Source organism: Drosophila melanogaster, chromosome 2L (assembly GCF_000001215.4).
Source record: "Drosophila melanogaster chromosome 2L".
NCBI lineage: Eukaryota > Metazoa > Arthropoda > Insecta > Diptera > Drosophilidae > Drosophila > Drosophila melanogaster.
In genome coordinates this window covers 4500343-4513026 of record NT_033779.5, presented here as the reverse complement: position 1 = coordinate 4513026, position 12684 = coordinate 4500343, and the positions used below count along the sequence as shown (strand labels likewise).

Genomic DNA, 12684 nt, shown 5'->3' with positions numbered 1-12684 from the left:
CTCCATCCTGTAAATGCTAATATCCAACCTAGCCCCGCCTCCTGTAATCGAACGAGTTGAGCGTGATCCTTGCCTGCCATCGCCCTGCGGATTGAATAGCCAATGCCGCAATGTCCAAGGTGTGCCGTCCTGTACCTGCCTGCCAGACTTTTTGGGGGCACCGCCCAACTGTAGGCCGGAGTGCACAATCAGTGCAGAGTGTCCCTCAAATCTCGCTTGCATACGGGAGAGGTGTATAGATCCCTGTCCTGGTTCTTGTGGCTATGCCGCCGAGTGTAGTGTGGTAAACCATACGCCAATTTGCGTCTGTCCCGCTGGCTTTACGGGTGATCCGTTCTCCAGTTGTCGTCCAGCGCCGCCGCCAGAGCCCACACAAAGTAAGAAATTGGAAAAATATCCAAACATGTTGCTGCAGCTAAACCAAACAACTCAATTAATAGGCGAATATGTGGATCCTTGCAACCCATCACCTTGTGGACCGAATGCCCAATGCAACGCAGGAATCTGTACTTGTCTGGCCGAATTCCATGGCGACCCCTACTCAGGTTGCCGTCCCGAGTGCGTTCTCAATTCGGACTGTCCCAGGGACAAGGCTTGCCATAGCAGCAAGTGCGTAAACCCTTGTCCAGGAACTTGTGGCGAGAATGCCATTTGTGATGTCATCAATCACATACCCATGTGCAGATGTCCCGAACGCACCGCTGGCAGCGCATTCATCCGCTGCTCTCCTGTGCAGAGTACGTCAATGTGGTTACCCTCCTCAAAAGCTCCTCTAACACTTGCCCCCATAGTTACAGTATCTAATCCCTGCCGACCATCACCGTGTGGTCCAAACTCGCAGTGCCGAGAGGTTAATCAGCAAGCAGTGTGTTCGTGCCTGCCAAGCTTCATTGGAGCTCCGCCATCTTGCCGACCCGAGTGCACCTCGAATTCGGAGTGTGCACCCACTCAAGCTTGCCTGAATCAACGATGTGGAGATCCCTGCCCCGGTACATGTGGAGTGGGTGCTAATTGCGCTGTTGTCAGTCATAGCCCCTTCTGCACATGTCCTGAGAGGTTTACGGGTAACCCATTCATTCGTTGCCAGCCCCAGAGTAAGACCACTATGCCGGAAAAAGAGTCTTCTTTACAAGAGTTACCATTCCCAGTTGAACCCCCCGTTCGTGATGTTGCGCCCGTTGATCCCTGTCGCCCATCTCCCTGTGGACCTTATTCGCAGTGTCGCCCAGTTGGTGAGGCCCCGGCCTGTTCCTGTGTGGAGACCTATATTGGTCGCCCTCCAAACTGCCGCCCAGAGTGTGTGACCAGCTCGGACTGCTCCAGTCAGCTGGCCTGTGTGAACCAGAAGTGTGTCGACCCATGTCCAGGACGCTGTGGTCTTAATGCCGAGTGCTTTGTGGTTAGCCACGCCGTGCAATGTATTTGCCAGCAGGGCTTCAACGGAGATCCGTTCGTGCAATGCAAACCGGAGATCGCTTATGAAAATGAAATCCGCACTCCGTGCAGCCCGAGTCCTTGTGGCCCGAATGCTGTGTGCCGCGATCGCAACGGAGTAGGCTCCTGCCAGTGCCTGCCGCAATACTTTGGAGATCCTTACGAAGGCTGTCGCCCGGAGTGCATGCTTGACTCGGACTGCCCGTCAAACCGGGCTTGCCAACAGCTGAGATGCCAAGACCCTTGTCCAGGAACCTGTGGACTGAATGCCAACTGTCAAGTGGTGAACCATTTGCCAACCTGTACTTGCCTGACCGGATATGTGGGTGACCCATACCGTCAATGTAATCGATTGCCAGAACGTAAGCCGGAATTAACAACAAATACTTTCCCCCTACTCAAGCCCCCCATTTTAGCACCCCAAAACGAGTATGTAAACCCATGTCAGCCGACTCCTTGTGGTCCCAACTCCCAGTGCCGCGTTTCGAATGAACAGGCGGTTTGCTCTTGCCTGCCCCTGTTCGTAGGAACTCCACCATCCTGCCGGCCCGAGTGTACCATATCCTCGGAGTGTTCTGCTGATAGGGCCTGTGTGAATCAGAAATGTGTGGATCCTTGTGCAGCAGATACATGCGGAAATAATGCCATATGTAGGGTCCGCAACCACAGCCCTATTTGCAGTTGCATTAGCGGCTATACAGGCGACGCCTTTACTAGATGTTTCCTTATTCCACGTAAGCCCATCTCCTATTACCCAGGGGTGAAATATAGTAAACCCTTCCGTACCACAGCGCCGATTATTGAGACCAAGGACGAACCTTTAAGGGATCCCTGTATACCAACACCCTGTGGTCCCAACTCCGAGTGCCGTAATATCAATGGTGTGCCTGCCTGTTCCTGTCTGGTTAATTTCATTGGCCAGGCACCAAATTGTCGTCCCGAGTGCACAATCAACTCCGAGTGTCCCAGTCAGCTGGCGTGTATCAACCAAAAGTGTCGCGATCCCTGCCCGGGAGCCTGCGGACAAAACGCTGTTTGCAGTGTCATCAATCATACGCCACTGTGCGCCTGCATCGATGGTTACATAGGAAATCCATTTACCAACTGCAACCCCAAACCTCCAGAACGTAGGTGTCTCAAGAGATCTTACAGATCCGGTGATTGTTTACCCCCTTCGATAAATCTTCCCTTTGTAGCCCCAGCGCCACCAGTTGCGGACGATCCTTGCAATCCGTCGCCTTGCGGAGCTAATGCTCAGTGCCGAAATGGCCAATGCTCTTGTATACCTGAATACAAAGGGGATCCATACGTCTCCTGTCGTCCAGAGTGTGTGCTTAACACCGATTGCCCAAGGGATCGAGCCTGTGTGCGCAACAAGTGCATCGATCCCTGTTCTGGAACTTGTGGGGTAAATGCCTTGTGCGAGGTCAACAACCATATCCCAATTTGCCGTTGTCCAGAGCAAATGTCTGGCAATGCCTTTTTCGAGTGTCGACCCGTGCCGCCTGCCAAGATTCAAAATCCCTGCCAGCCGTCGCCGTGTGGTCCGAACAGCCAGTGCCGCGTGGTGCAACAAACTGCCGTCTGCTCCTGTCTGGCTAACTACGTAGGCAGTCCGCCGCAATGTCGGCCGGAATGTGTAACTAACTCAGACTGTCCTGCCGATCAGGACTGCCAGAATATGAAGTGTCGCGACCCGTGTCCTGGTACATGTGGCTTTAATGCTCTATGCAACGTCGTCAATCACCGTCCCTTCTGCAGCTGCCCCACTGGCATGTCCGGAAATCCTTTCGTGAGCTGTCAGCAGCTAAGTAAGACATCATAGTTTTTATATACGGCCCATGCTCAAATATGAAGTTCTTCCAGTTATACGCGATGAAAGACCTCAAAATCCGTGCCAGCCTTCTCCTTGTGGTCCCAACTCCGAATGTCGTGTATCTGGAGATTCACCGTCTTGTTCATGTCTGCCTGAATTTGTAGGAGCACCGCCGAACTGCCGACCCGAGTGTATATCCAACTCTGAGTGCCCCACAAACCAGGCTTGCATCAACCAGAAATGTGTGGACCCCTGTCCAGGACTATGTGGTCAAAATGCCATTTGTCGGGTGTTCAGTCATAGTGCCATGTGCTTGTGTGACGGTGGCTTCACCGGAGATCCGTTTAGTCAGTGTAGTCCAATAAGAGATAGTCCTCCTGAAGTTCTGCAGCCCTGCAACCCCAGTCCTTGCGGCGTGAATGCCAAGTGCGAGGAACGTGGTGGGGCCGGATCCTGCCAGTGTCTGCCTGATTACTTCGGAAATCCATATGATGGCTGTCGTCCCGAGTGCGTTTTGAACTCTGACTGCCCTTCGAATCAGGCATGTGTCAACCAGAAATGCCGTGACCCATGTCCCGGCACTTGCGGCCAAAACGCCGAGTGTCAAGTGGTCAATCACTTGGCCACCTGTAATTGTTTGGTTGGATACACCGGTGACCCGTACAGCATATGCCGCATCACAGTCAATGAGCCGCGTAAGATAGATTTTCTTCTGCATAAGAACACCGTTACCATAGATGGTCTTCTTCTAGCTGAACGCGTCTATGTGAACCCTTGTCAGCCGTCTCCATGCGGTCCAAACTCGCAATGCCGTGAAGTAAACGAGCAAGGAGTTTGTTCCTGCTTGCCAGAGTTCATCGGCAGTCCTCCTGCCTGTCGTCCGGAATGCACCAGTAGCTCGGAGTGCGCCGCCGACAAGGCTTGTGTGAACCGAAAATGTGTGGACCCTTGTCCAAATGTTTGTGGTCAGCAAGCCGAGTGTCGCGTGCGTAACCACAATCCCATTTGCACTTGCCTAAGTGGATTCACTGGTGACCCATTCACCCGTTGCTACCGTCAGCCGCGTAAGAAACCAGTCACGAATAGAATTGGTCCTTTCGATACCATAAAATTAAAATTAATTTCAGCTCCGCCTCCAGTTGTCGAACGTGAACCCCTTGACCCTTGTGTTCCTTCACCCTGCGGTGCAAATTCCCAGTGCCGCGAAATTCACGGCACACCATCCTGCTCTTGCCTTCCGCAATATTTGGGTACACCACCCAATTGCCGCCCGGAATGTTCCATCAATGCCGAGTGTCCCAGTCATCAGGCCTGTATTAATCAAAAATGCAGAGACCCCTGTCCTGGCTCTTGTGGTCTAAACACTCAGTGCAGTGTCATCAACCACACGCCAATCTGCAGTTGTCTCGCGGGTTATATAGGTGACCCATTCAGCGTTTGCAACCCCGAGCCAATACCCGAGAAAAGTAAGATGCATTATCTACCAAGGCTAAAGCTCAAAAATCATAACATACATTTTAATAAATCAGTTCGAGACCCACTGCCACCGGAGGATCCTTGCAACCCATCACCATGTGGCTCTAATACACAGTGCAACAATGGAGTTTGCTCTTGCCTGCCCGAATACCATGGTGACCCATACACGGGATGTCGTCCAGAGTGCGTTCTGCACACGGATTGTGACCGTAGTAGAGCTTGTGTTCGTCACAAGTGTGTTGATCCCTGTCCCGGTACTTGTGGAACCAATGCGATATGCGAGGTTCTAAACCATATACCCAACTGCCGTTGTTTAGAAGGAATGCAAGGCAATGCATTTATCCAGTGCAGCCCAGTTCCAAGTAAGAAGATTTTGACCGAAGTCCCTATTCCAAGTTACCATAAACTCACCAACCTTACAGAGCTCGACGTCGTACAGAATCCGTGCCAACCCTCGCCCTGCGGACCAAACTCACAGTGTCGCGTTGTTAATCAGCAAGCAATCTGCTCCTGCATCACGTCCTTCATTGGAAGTCCGCCATTCTGCCGACCTGAATGCACTACAAACTCGGAGTGCCCCTTGAACCTGGCGTGTCGCAACCAGAAGTGCAGTGATCCCTGTCCCGGCGTCTGTGGTCGCGGTGCCCAATGTCATGTGACAAACCACAGTCCATTCTGTCGCTGCTTAGAGCGCTACACGGGTAATCCGTTTGTGAGTTGTCAGCAGATCATCGAACCTCCGGTTCCACCACCACGGCAAACATGCCTGCCATCACCCTGCGGACCGTATTCCCAATGTCGTGAAGTTAACGAATCACCTTCTTGCACTTGCCTGCCAGAGTACATTGGAGCTCCACCTAACTGTCGGCCGGAGTGCGTGACTAGCTCGGAGTGTCCCACGAATCAGGCGTGCATTCAGCAGAAGTGTCGCGATCCTTGCCCAGGACTATGTGGACAATCTGCGGAATGCCGAGTCCTTTCGCATACGCCAAGCTGCGTTTGCCCCGAAGGCATGGAAGGTGATCCGTTCACTTTATGTAAGGAAAAGAGGATTCAGGAACTAGACCAGCTAGACCCCTGCAGTCCCAGTCCTTGTGGAATCAATGCCCGTTGTACTTCCCGCCAAGATGCCGGCTCATGCCAGTGCCTGCCAGATTACTTCGGAAATCCTTACGAGGGATGTCGCCCTGAGTGCGTTCTTAATTCGGACTGCCCATCGAACAAGGCTTGCCAACAGCAAAAGTGTCAGGATCCCTGTCCAGGAACCTGCGGTCAGAATGCTCTCTGCAATGTCCTGAATCATATACCCAGTTGTAGCTGTATATCAGGATATTCCGGTGATCCTTACCGCTCGTGTGTCCCAGAACGTAAGACTAATTTTCAGATTAAAACGAATTTTGTAATCTTTCACGGATTACCTACTCTTATAGCGGTCAAGGAATATGTCAATCCCTGCCAGCCATCACCGTGTGGTCCAAATTCTCAGTGCCGTGAAGTGAATGAACAAGCCATATGCTCGTGTCTTCCGGAATATGTAGGAGCTCCGCCTGTGTGTCGCCCTGAGTGTACGATATCTTCAGAGTGCCCGGCTGACAAGGCCTGCGTGAACCAGAAATGTGTTGACCCTTGTCCAAACACTTGTGGAGATCAAGCGATCTGTCGAGTGGTGAACCACAGTCCGATTTGCTCATGTCGTGCCGGTTACACGGGCGACGCCTTCTTCCGCTGTTTCCCCAAGCCCCGTAAGTCCTGTCATTCCCAAATGGTAGGTTCCAGTCCTAACTGTTTTCATATTTCAAAAGCGGTACCACCAACACCAGTACAAAAGACACCGGTTGATCCTTGTGTTCCCACACCTTGTGGCCCCTACTCCCAGTGCCGATCCCAGGGAGATGCCCCAGCCTGTTCCTGTTTGGTCGGCTACATAGGAGCCCCTCCAAATTGCCGACCCGAATGTCGCATCAACGCTGAATGTCCTAGCAGCCAAGCGTGTATTAATGAGAAATGTAGAGACCCTTGCCCCGGCTCTTGCGGCTATGGTGCCATTTGCAATGTGATCAATCACACGCCTAGCTGCACCTGTCCACCAGGATACTCGGGTGATCCATTTAGTCAGTGTCAGCCCGTGCCACCTCCGCCTCCAACACGTAAGACTCAGTACGAACCGAAAAGTGTAACATGGACTCAAACCATTCCTCCTTCCTCAGCCGTTAAGCTTGATGATCCATGCAATCCCTCACCATGTGGTCCGAACGCTCAGTGCAATAATGGAGTATGTACTTGCATTCCCGAATACCATGGCGATCCCTACAGCGGTTGCCGACCCGAGTGCATCACCAGTGCCGATTGCTCACGAGAACTAGCCTGTTCGAGAAACAAGTGCTTCGATCCTTGCCCCGGTACCTGTGCCCCCAATGCCATTTGTACTGTCCTTAACCACGTGCCCATGTGCACCTGTCCGGAGGGATATAATGGCAATGCATTCGTGCAGTGTAAACCCACACCACGTAAATATTTCCCCTCAAGGCCGTGTTCAAAGCCCAACGATACCCAACTCAACGATTTCCTTCCAGCCCCTGCCCTTGTCCAGCCTTGCCAACCATCTCCGTGTGGACCCAACTCTCAGTGCCGCGAAGTCAACCAGCAAGCTGTTTGCTCCTGTGTGCCAGGATACATCGGAACCCCGCCACTCTGTCGACCGGAGTGCACGTCAAACTCAGAGTGTTTGTCACACCTAGCATGTGTTAACCAAAAGTGCAATGATCCCTGTCCCGGCTCATGTGGCCGTAATGCCCAGTGCAGTGTGGTTAACCACAATCCCTTCTGTACGTGCTTGCCAAGGTTCACTGGCAATCCTTTCGTGGGTTGTCAGCAGATTATTGAGCCACCACGTCAAGATATTGTGCCACAGGATCCGTGCCGACCGTCACCTTGTGGTCCGAACTCTGAATGTCGCGCCGCTGGTGAGACAGCAACATGTACATGCCTTGGTGATTTTGTCGGCTCCCCGCCATATTGCAAACCCGAATGCGTGGCCAATTCAGAGTGTCCCTCGAACCTGGCGTGTATCAATCAAAAGTGTCGCGATCCCTGTCCTGGATTGTGCGGTTCAAGTGCTACTTGCCGCGTCGTCTCTCACACAGCAATGTGCATTTGTGATGCTGGTTTGACCGGAGATCCATTTACACAATGTCAACCCATTGTACAGGATGTTGAGATCATTAATCCTTGCCAGCCGTCACCTTGCGGAGCCAATGCCGAGTGCATACAACGGAATGGAGCCGGAGCCTGCCAGTGTCTCACAGACTATTTCGGAAATCCCTACGAAGGCTGTCGACCGGAGTGTGTTTTGAACTCGGACTGCCCATCGAACCGAGCTTGTCAGCAGCAGAAGTGCCGTGATCCTTGTCCTGGAAGCTGTGGACAGAATGCCGAGTGTAATGTGGTGAACCATACACCCATGTGTAACTGCTTCGCTGGATTCATCGGCGATCCGTATCGCTATTGTAGCCAACCGCCAGAACGTAAGCGAGTTCCAATTATTCACGTAGTCGTACTAATGGCTGTAGTAGTGGATGTAGTTACTAATTCCAAACATTGTTTTGTGTTGTATTCCTAACCATAACTAGCTATTGTCCATGAGTATGTGAACCCCTGTCAACCGTCCCCCTGTGGCCCGAACTCAAATTGTCGCGAGGTTAATGAACAGGCAGTATGCTCCTGCCGTTCCGAATTTGAGGGAGCCCCACCCAACTGCCGGCCACAATGCACCTCGAGCTCTGAGTGCGCCTCCAACAGGGCGTGCATCAATCAAAAATGCGTTGACCCTTGTCCCGGTGTTTGTGGCCAGCAGGCAATCTGCGAGGTGCGCAACCACAGTCCAATTTGTAGGTGTCCCACCGCCATGATAGGCGATCCCTTCGTGCGCTGCATACCCCGACCAACAAGTAAGAAAAAGAAAATGTCTGGTGTGTATACGATCAAACCTAACAATCTTTACCCGATGCCAGTTGCACCGCCACCCTTGAGGGATGTAGCTCCCTATCGGGATCCCTGCCTCCCCTCACCATGTGGTCTGTATGCGTCGTGCAGGAATCAACAGAACCAAGCGGTTTGCTCTTGCTTGCCCAACTATTTTGGTACTCCGCCCCATTGTCGTCCCGAGTGCTCCATTAATGCAGAGTGCCCAAGCCACTTGGCCTGCATTGGTGAACGCTGTCGAGATCCCTGTCCTGGTGCTTGTGGTCAACAGACCGAGTGCCGTGTGATCAGTCACGTTCCCAGTTGCGTTTGCCTACGCGGCTATGTGGGCGATGCATTCCTGGCCTGCCACCCGGCACCACGTAAGAGTTTTCAGTGTATAATTCCATATGTGGGACTAAGACCAAGACCCTTTTGCAGCCCCACCATCCCGTGAAGAGCCCCGCGATCCATGCAACCCCAGTCCATGCGGCAGCAATGCTATCTGTTCTAATCAGGGCGAATGTAAATGTGTGGCCGACTATCAGGGAGATCCCTATGTGGCGTGCAGACCCGAGTGTGTTCTTAGTTCAGAGTGTCCCCGAAATCTGGCCTGTATACAACAGAAGTGCACTGATCCTTGTCCCGGAACGTGTGGTACCAATGCTATCTGCGATGTGGTCAACCACATTGCCATGTGCCATTGTCCGGATCGAATGACCGGAAATGCTTTTGTCCAATGTACTCCAGTGCAGCGTAGGTTAACTCAATTTTTTCTTCAAGAATACCAGTTCATTTCTTACCCATTGCTTAGTTGATGTATACCGTAACCCTTGCAATCCCTCGCCATGCGGCTCCTATGCTGAATGTCGGGAGCAGAACGGTCAAGCGGTGTGCAGTTGTCTTCCCAACTACTTTGGGGTACCACCCTCGTGTCGACCCGAGTGTAGCACCAACTACGATTGTTCCCCAAGCTTGGCGTGTCAGAATCAGCGCTGCGTCGATCCTTGTCCTGGAGCTTGTGGCGCCTACGCCGAGTGCCGAACAGTCAACCACAGTCCTTTCTGTAGTTGCAGACCCGGCTATACGGGAAATCCCATTGTCCAATGTCATATGATTAGTAAGTTAAAATAACCATTTTAAGAGGACATCTGTTATATAATGCGCCACCTATAGTTGAGCCCCAGCGGGATATCACACCCAAAGATCCTTGCCAACCCTCACCCTGTGGTCCAAACAGCGAATGTCGACGCGTAGGAGAAACACCCTCCTGCTCCTGCCTGTCCAATTTCTTTGGCACTCCGCCCAACTGTCGACCTGAATGTGTCTCCAATTCCGAGTGCAGTCAGGTGCATGTCTGCTCAAATAATCGCTGCAAGGATCCGTGCCCGGGTCTCTGCGGAACTGATGCCGTCTGCCGCGTGATAAGTCACAGCGCTATGTGCTACTGCCAGCCGGGTTACAGCGGCGATCCCTTCGTCCGTTGTGCACCACACATTCAAAGGGAATCGATTGAGATAGTGCAGCCCTGCAACCCCAATCCCTGCGGCGCCTTTGCCGAGTGTCGTCAGCAGAATGGAGTCGGATCGTGTCAGTGTCTACCAGAGTATTTCGGCAATCCTTATGAAGGATGTCGTCCTGAATGTGTACTTGACTCTGATTGCCCCTCTCAGCTGGCCTGTGTCAATCAAAAATGCCGTGATCCCTGTCCCGGAAGCTGCGGCCAAAATGCCGAATGCTTTGTGCGCAATCACCTGCCCACTTGTAACTGCCTCAGTGGCTATGTGGGTGACCCATATCGGTATTGTAGCATCGAACCGAAACGTAAGCACTGCCCTCCCTATTGAATCCCCGACATATGCCTCTACACATCATATACTCTTTTACAGCCATTCGGGAATATGTCAACCCCTGTCAACCCTCTCCTTGTGGTCCTAACTCTCAGTGCCGCGAACAGAATGGTGTGGCCACCTGCTCTTGCTTGCCAGAATTCGTTGGCACTCCGCCGGGTTGTCGACCGGAATGTACAGTATCCTCTGAGTGCAATCTTGACAAGGCCTGCGTCCGTCACAAGTGCCTGGATCCTTGTCCTGGTGCTTGCGGCAGCTCCGCCAATTGCCAGGTGGTGAACCACGCTCCACTCTGCTCTTGTCAAGCGGGTTACACAGGAGACCCATTTACTCGATGTTACCCAATTCCTTGTAAGTGATCAAAGGTGGAAAACCTCAAAGAGATGGTCAAGTCTTCATTTCTAATCATCTACCATATATGTCCAGCTCCACCTACGCATATTGTCCATGATTACGCACGCCATCCATGCCAACCATCTCCCTGCGGAGCTAATGCTCAATGTAGACAATCCCAAGGTCAAGCCATCTGCTCCTGTATACCCAACTACTTTGGTGTTCCACCCAATTGTCGACCCGAGTGCACTCAAAGCTCAGAGTGCCTGTCCAGTCTGGCCTGCATCAATCAACGATGCGCGGATCCCTGTCCTGGCTCCTGTGCCTACAACGCCATATGCCATGTCCGTAATCACGTGCCCAGTTGTCAGTGCCCAGTGGGCTATGTGGGTGATCCGTTCACCAACTGTCACCCTGAACCTCAGCCACCACGTAAGAATTTGAAAGTGTGCATGTAATTGGTCAAAGTATAAACTTACCCTTAACCCTAGCCAAACCCGTTGCTCTCGATGATCCCTGCAATCCTTCCCCATGTGGGGCCAATGCAGTGTGCCAAAATGGTCAATGTTCGTGTATACCCGAGTACCAAGGAGATCCTTATACCGGCTGTCGGCCGGAATGTGTGTTAAATGCGGATTGTCCGCGAAATCGTGCTTGTGTTAGACATAAGTGTGTGGATCCGTGTCCGGGAACGTGTGCACCGAATGCCATCTGCGATGTGATTAACCACATTGCCATGTGCCGTTGCCCAGAGCGTATGACAGGCAATGCCTTCATCCAATGTGAAACACCGCCAGTGTCGCTGGCACCGCCAGATCCGTGTTACCCATCGCCCTGCGGTCCGAACAGTCGCTGTCGTGTGTTCAACAACAACGCTGTGTGTTCCTGTATTGAGGATTTCATTGGAACCCCACCAAATTGCCGACCGGAGTGTACGCATAACTCAGATTGCCTGCCTAGACTGGCGTGCCAGAGGCAGCATTGTATAGACCCGTGCCCAGGAACTTGTGGCTTTAATGCCCTTTGCCACGTTGTGAACCATGCACCAATTTGCAGTTGTCCACCGAAGCATAATGGAAACCCCTTCTTGGGATGCTTCCCGGAACCCGTGCGACGCGATGAGGTGATTCCAAAGAATCCGTGCCAGCCCTCGCCATGTGGTCCATATGCTAAGTGCACATCCGTGGGCGATCAGGCGCAGTGCAGTTGTCTGCCTGAGTACATTGGAACTCCGCCCAACTGTCGCCCAGAGTGTATCACCAATTCGGAATGCTCCTTCGACAAAGCCTGTTTAAACCAAAGATGTCGCGATCCCTGCTCGGGAACTTGTGGTTCCAACGCCAATTGCCATGTAATTAGTCATACTGCCATGTGCTACTGTCTACCAGGTTTTACTGGTGACCCATTCACTTCCTGTGTCCAAGTACCAGTGATTCAGCAGGCTGAGATCGTTCAACCATGCTCTCCTAATCCTTGTGGAGCCAATGCTGTATGTCGCCAGGAGGGCCATGTTGGTTCTTGCCAATGTCTTCCCGAATACTACGGAAACCCATACGAGACATGTCGGCCGGAGTGTGTAACGAATAACGACTGTCCTTCCAATAAGGCTTGTCAACAGCAGAAGTGTCGTGATCCTTGTCCAGGAGTCTGTGCCCTCAATGCTTTGTGCCGCGTGATCAATCACTTACCAACTTGTCATTGTCAGAATGGCTTTGTTGGTGACCCATATCGCTATTGCCAAATTCCCGAGAAACGTGAGTTGTGTGTTTTGTTTGCTCCGCGTTCATATGGTAACCAATTGCTCTCCCATACCTT

At 52.3% G+C, this 12684-nt stretch overlaps 1 protein-coding gene across 16 annotated transcripts in view; it reads left to right on the top strand.

The window, feature by feature from the left end:
• dpy (dumpy) overlaps positions 1–12684 on the top strand; it is a 136839-nt gene that overhangs the window by 101274 nt on the left and 22881 nt on the right. For 10 of the 16 annotated variants that reach the window (NM_001273108.1, NM_001273112.1, NM_001273107.1 and 7 more), the window contains 24 exons: positions 33–377; positions 441–737; positions 792–1094; positions 1149–1796; positions 1851–2168; positions 2226–2561; positions 2631–3245; positions 3301–3945; positions 4003–4314; positions 4378–4716; positions 4780–5088; positions 5149–6093; positions 6157–6468; positions 6529–6873; positions 6934–7233; positions 7300–8250; positions 8356–8673; positions 8737–9069; positions 9128–9442; positions 9501–9806; positions 9863–10510; positions 10576–10887; positions 10963–11301; positions 11361–12623. The exons of 4 other annotated variants lie outside the window; for them this stretch is intronic. In NM_001273108.1, coding sequence (NP_001260037.1) covers positions 33–377; positions 441–737; positions 792–1094; positions 1149–1796; positions 1851–2168; positions 2226–2561; positions 2631–3245; positions 3301–3945; positions 4003–4314; positions 4378–4716; positions 4780–5088; positions 5149–6093; positions 6157–6468; positions 6529–6873; positions 6934–7233; positions 7300–8250; positions 8356–8673; positions 8737–9069; positions 9128–9442; positions 9501–9806; positions 9863–10510; positions 10576–10887; positions 10963–11301; positions 11361–12623 — 11154 coding nt within the window. The remainder of the gene's footprint in view (positions 1–32; positions 378–440; positions 738–791; positions 1095–1148; positions 1797–1850; positions 2169–2225; positions 2562–2630; positions 3246–3300; positions 3946–4002; positions 4315–4377; positions 4717–4779; positions 5089–5148; positions 6094–6156; positions 6469–6528; positions 6874–6933; positions 7234–7299; positions 8251–8355; positions 8674–8736; positions 9070–9127; positions 9443–9500; positions 9807–9862; positions 10511–10575; positions 10888–10962; positions 11302–11360; positions 12624–12684) is intronic. 2 more of the 16 variants (NM_001273109.1, NM_001273102.1) reach the window with 2 other exon arrangements.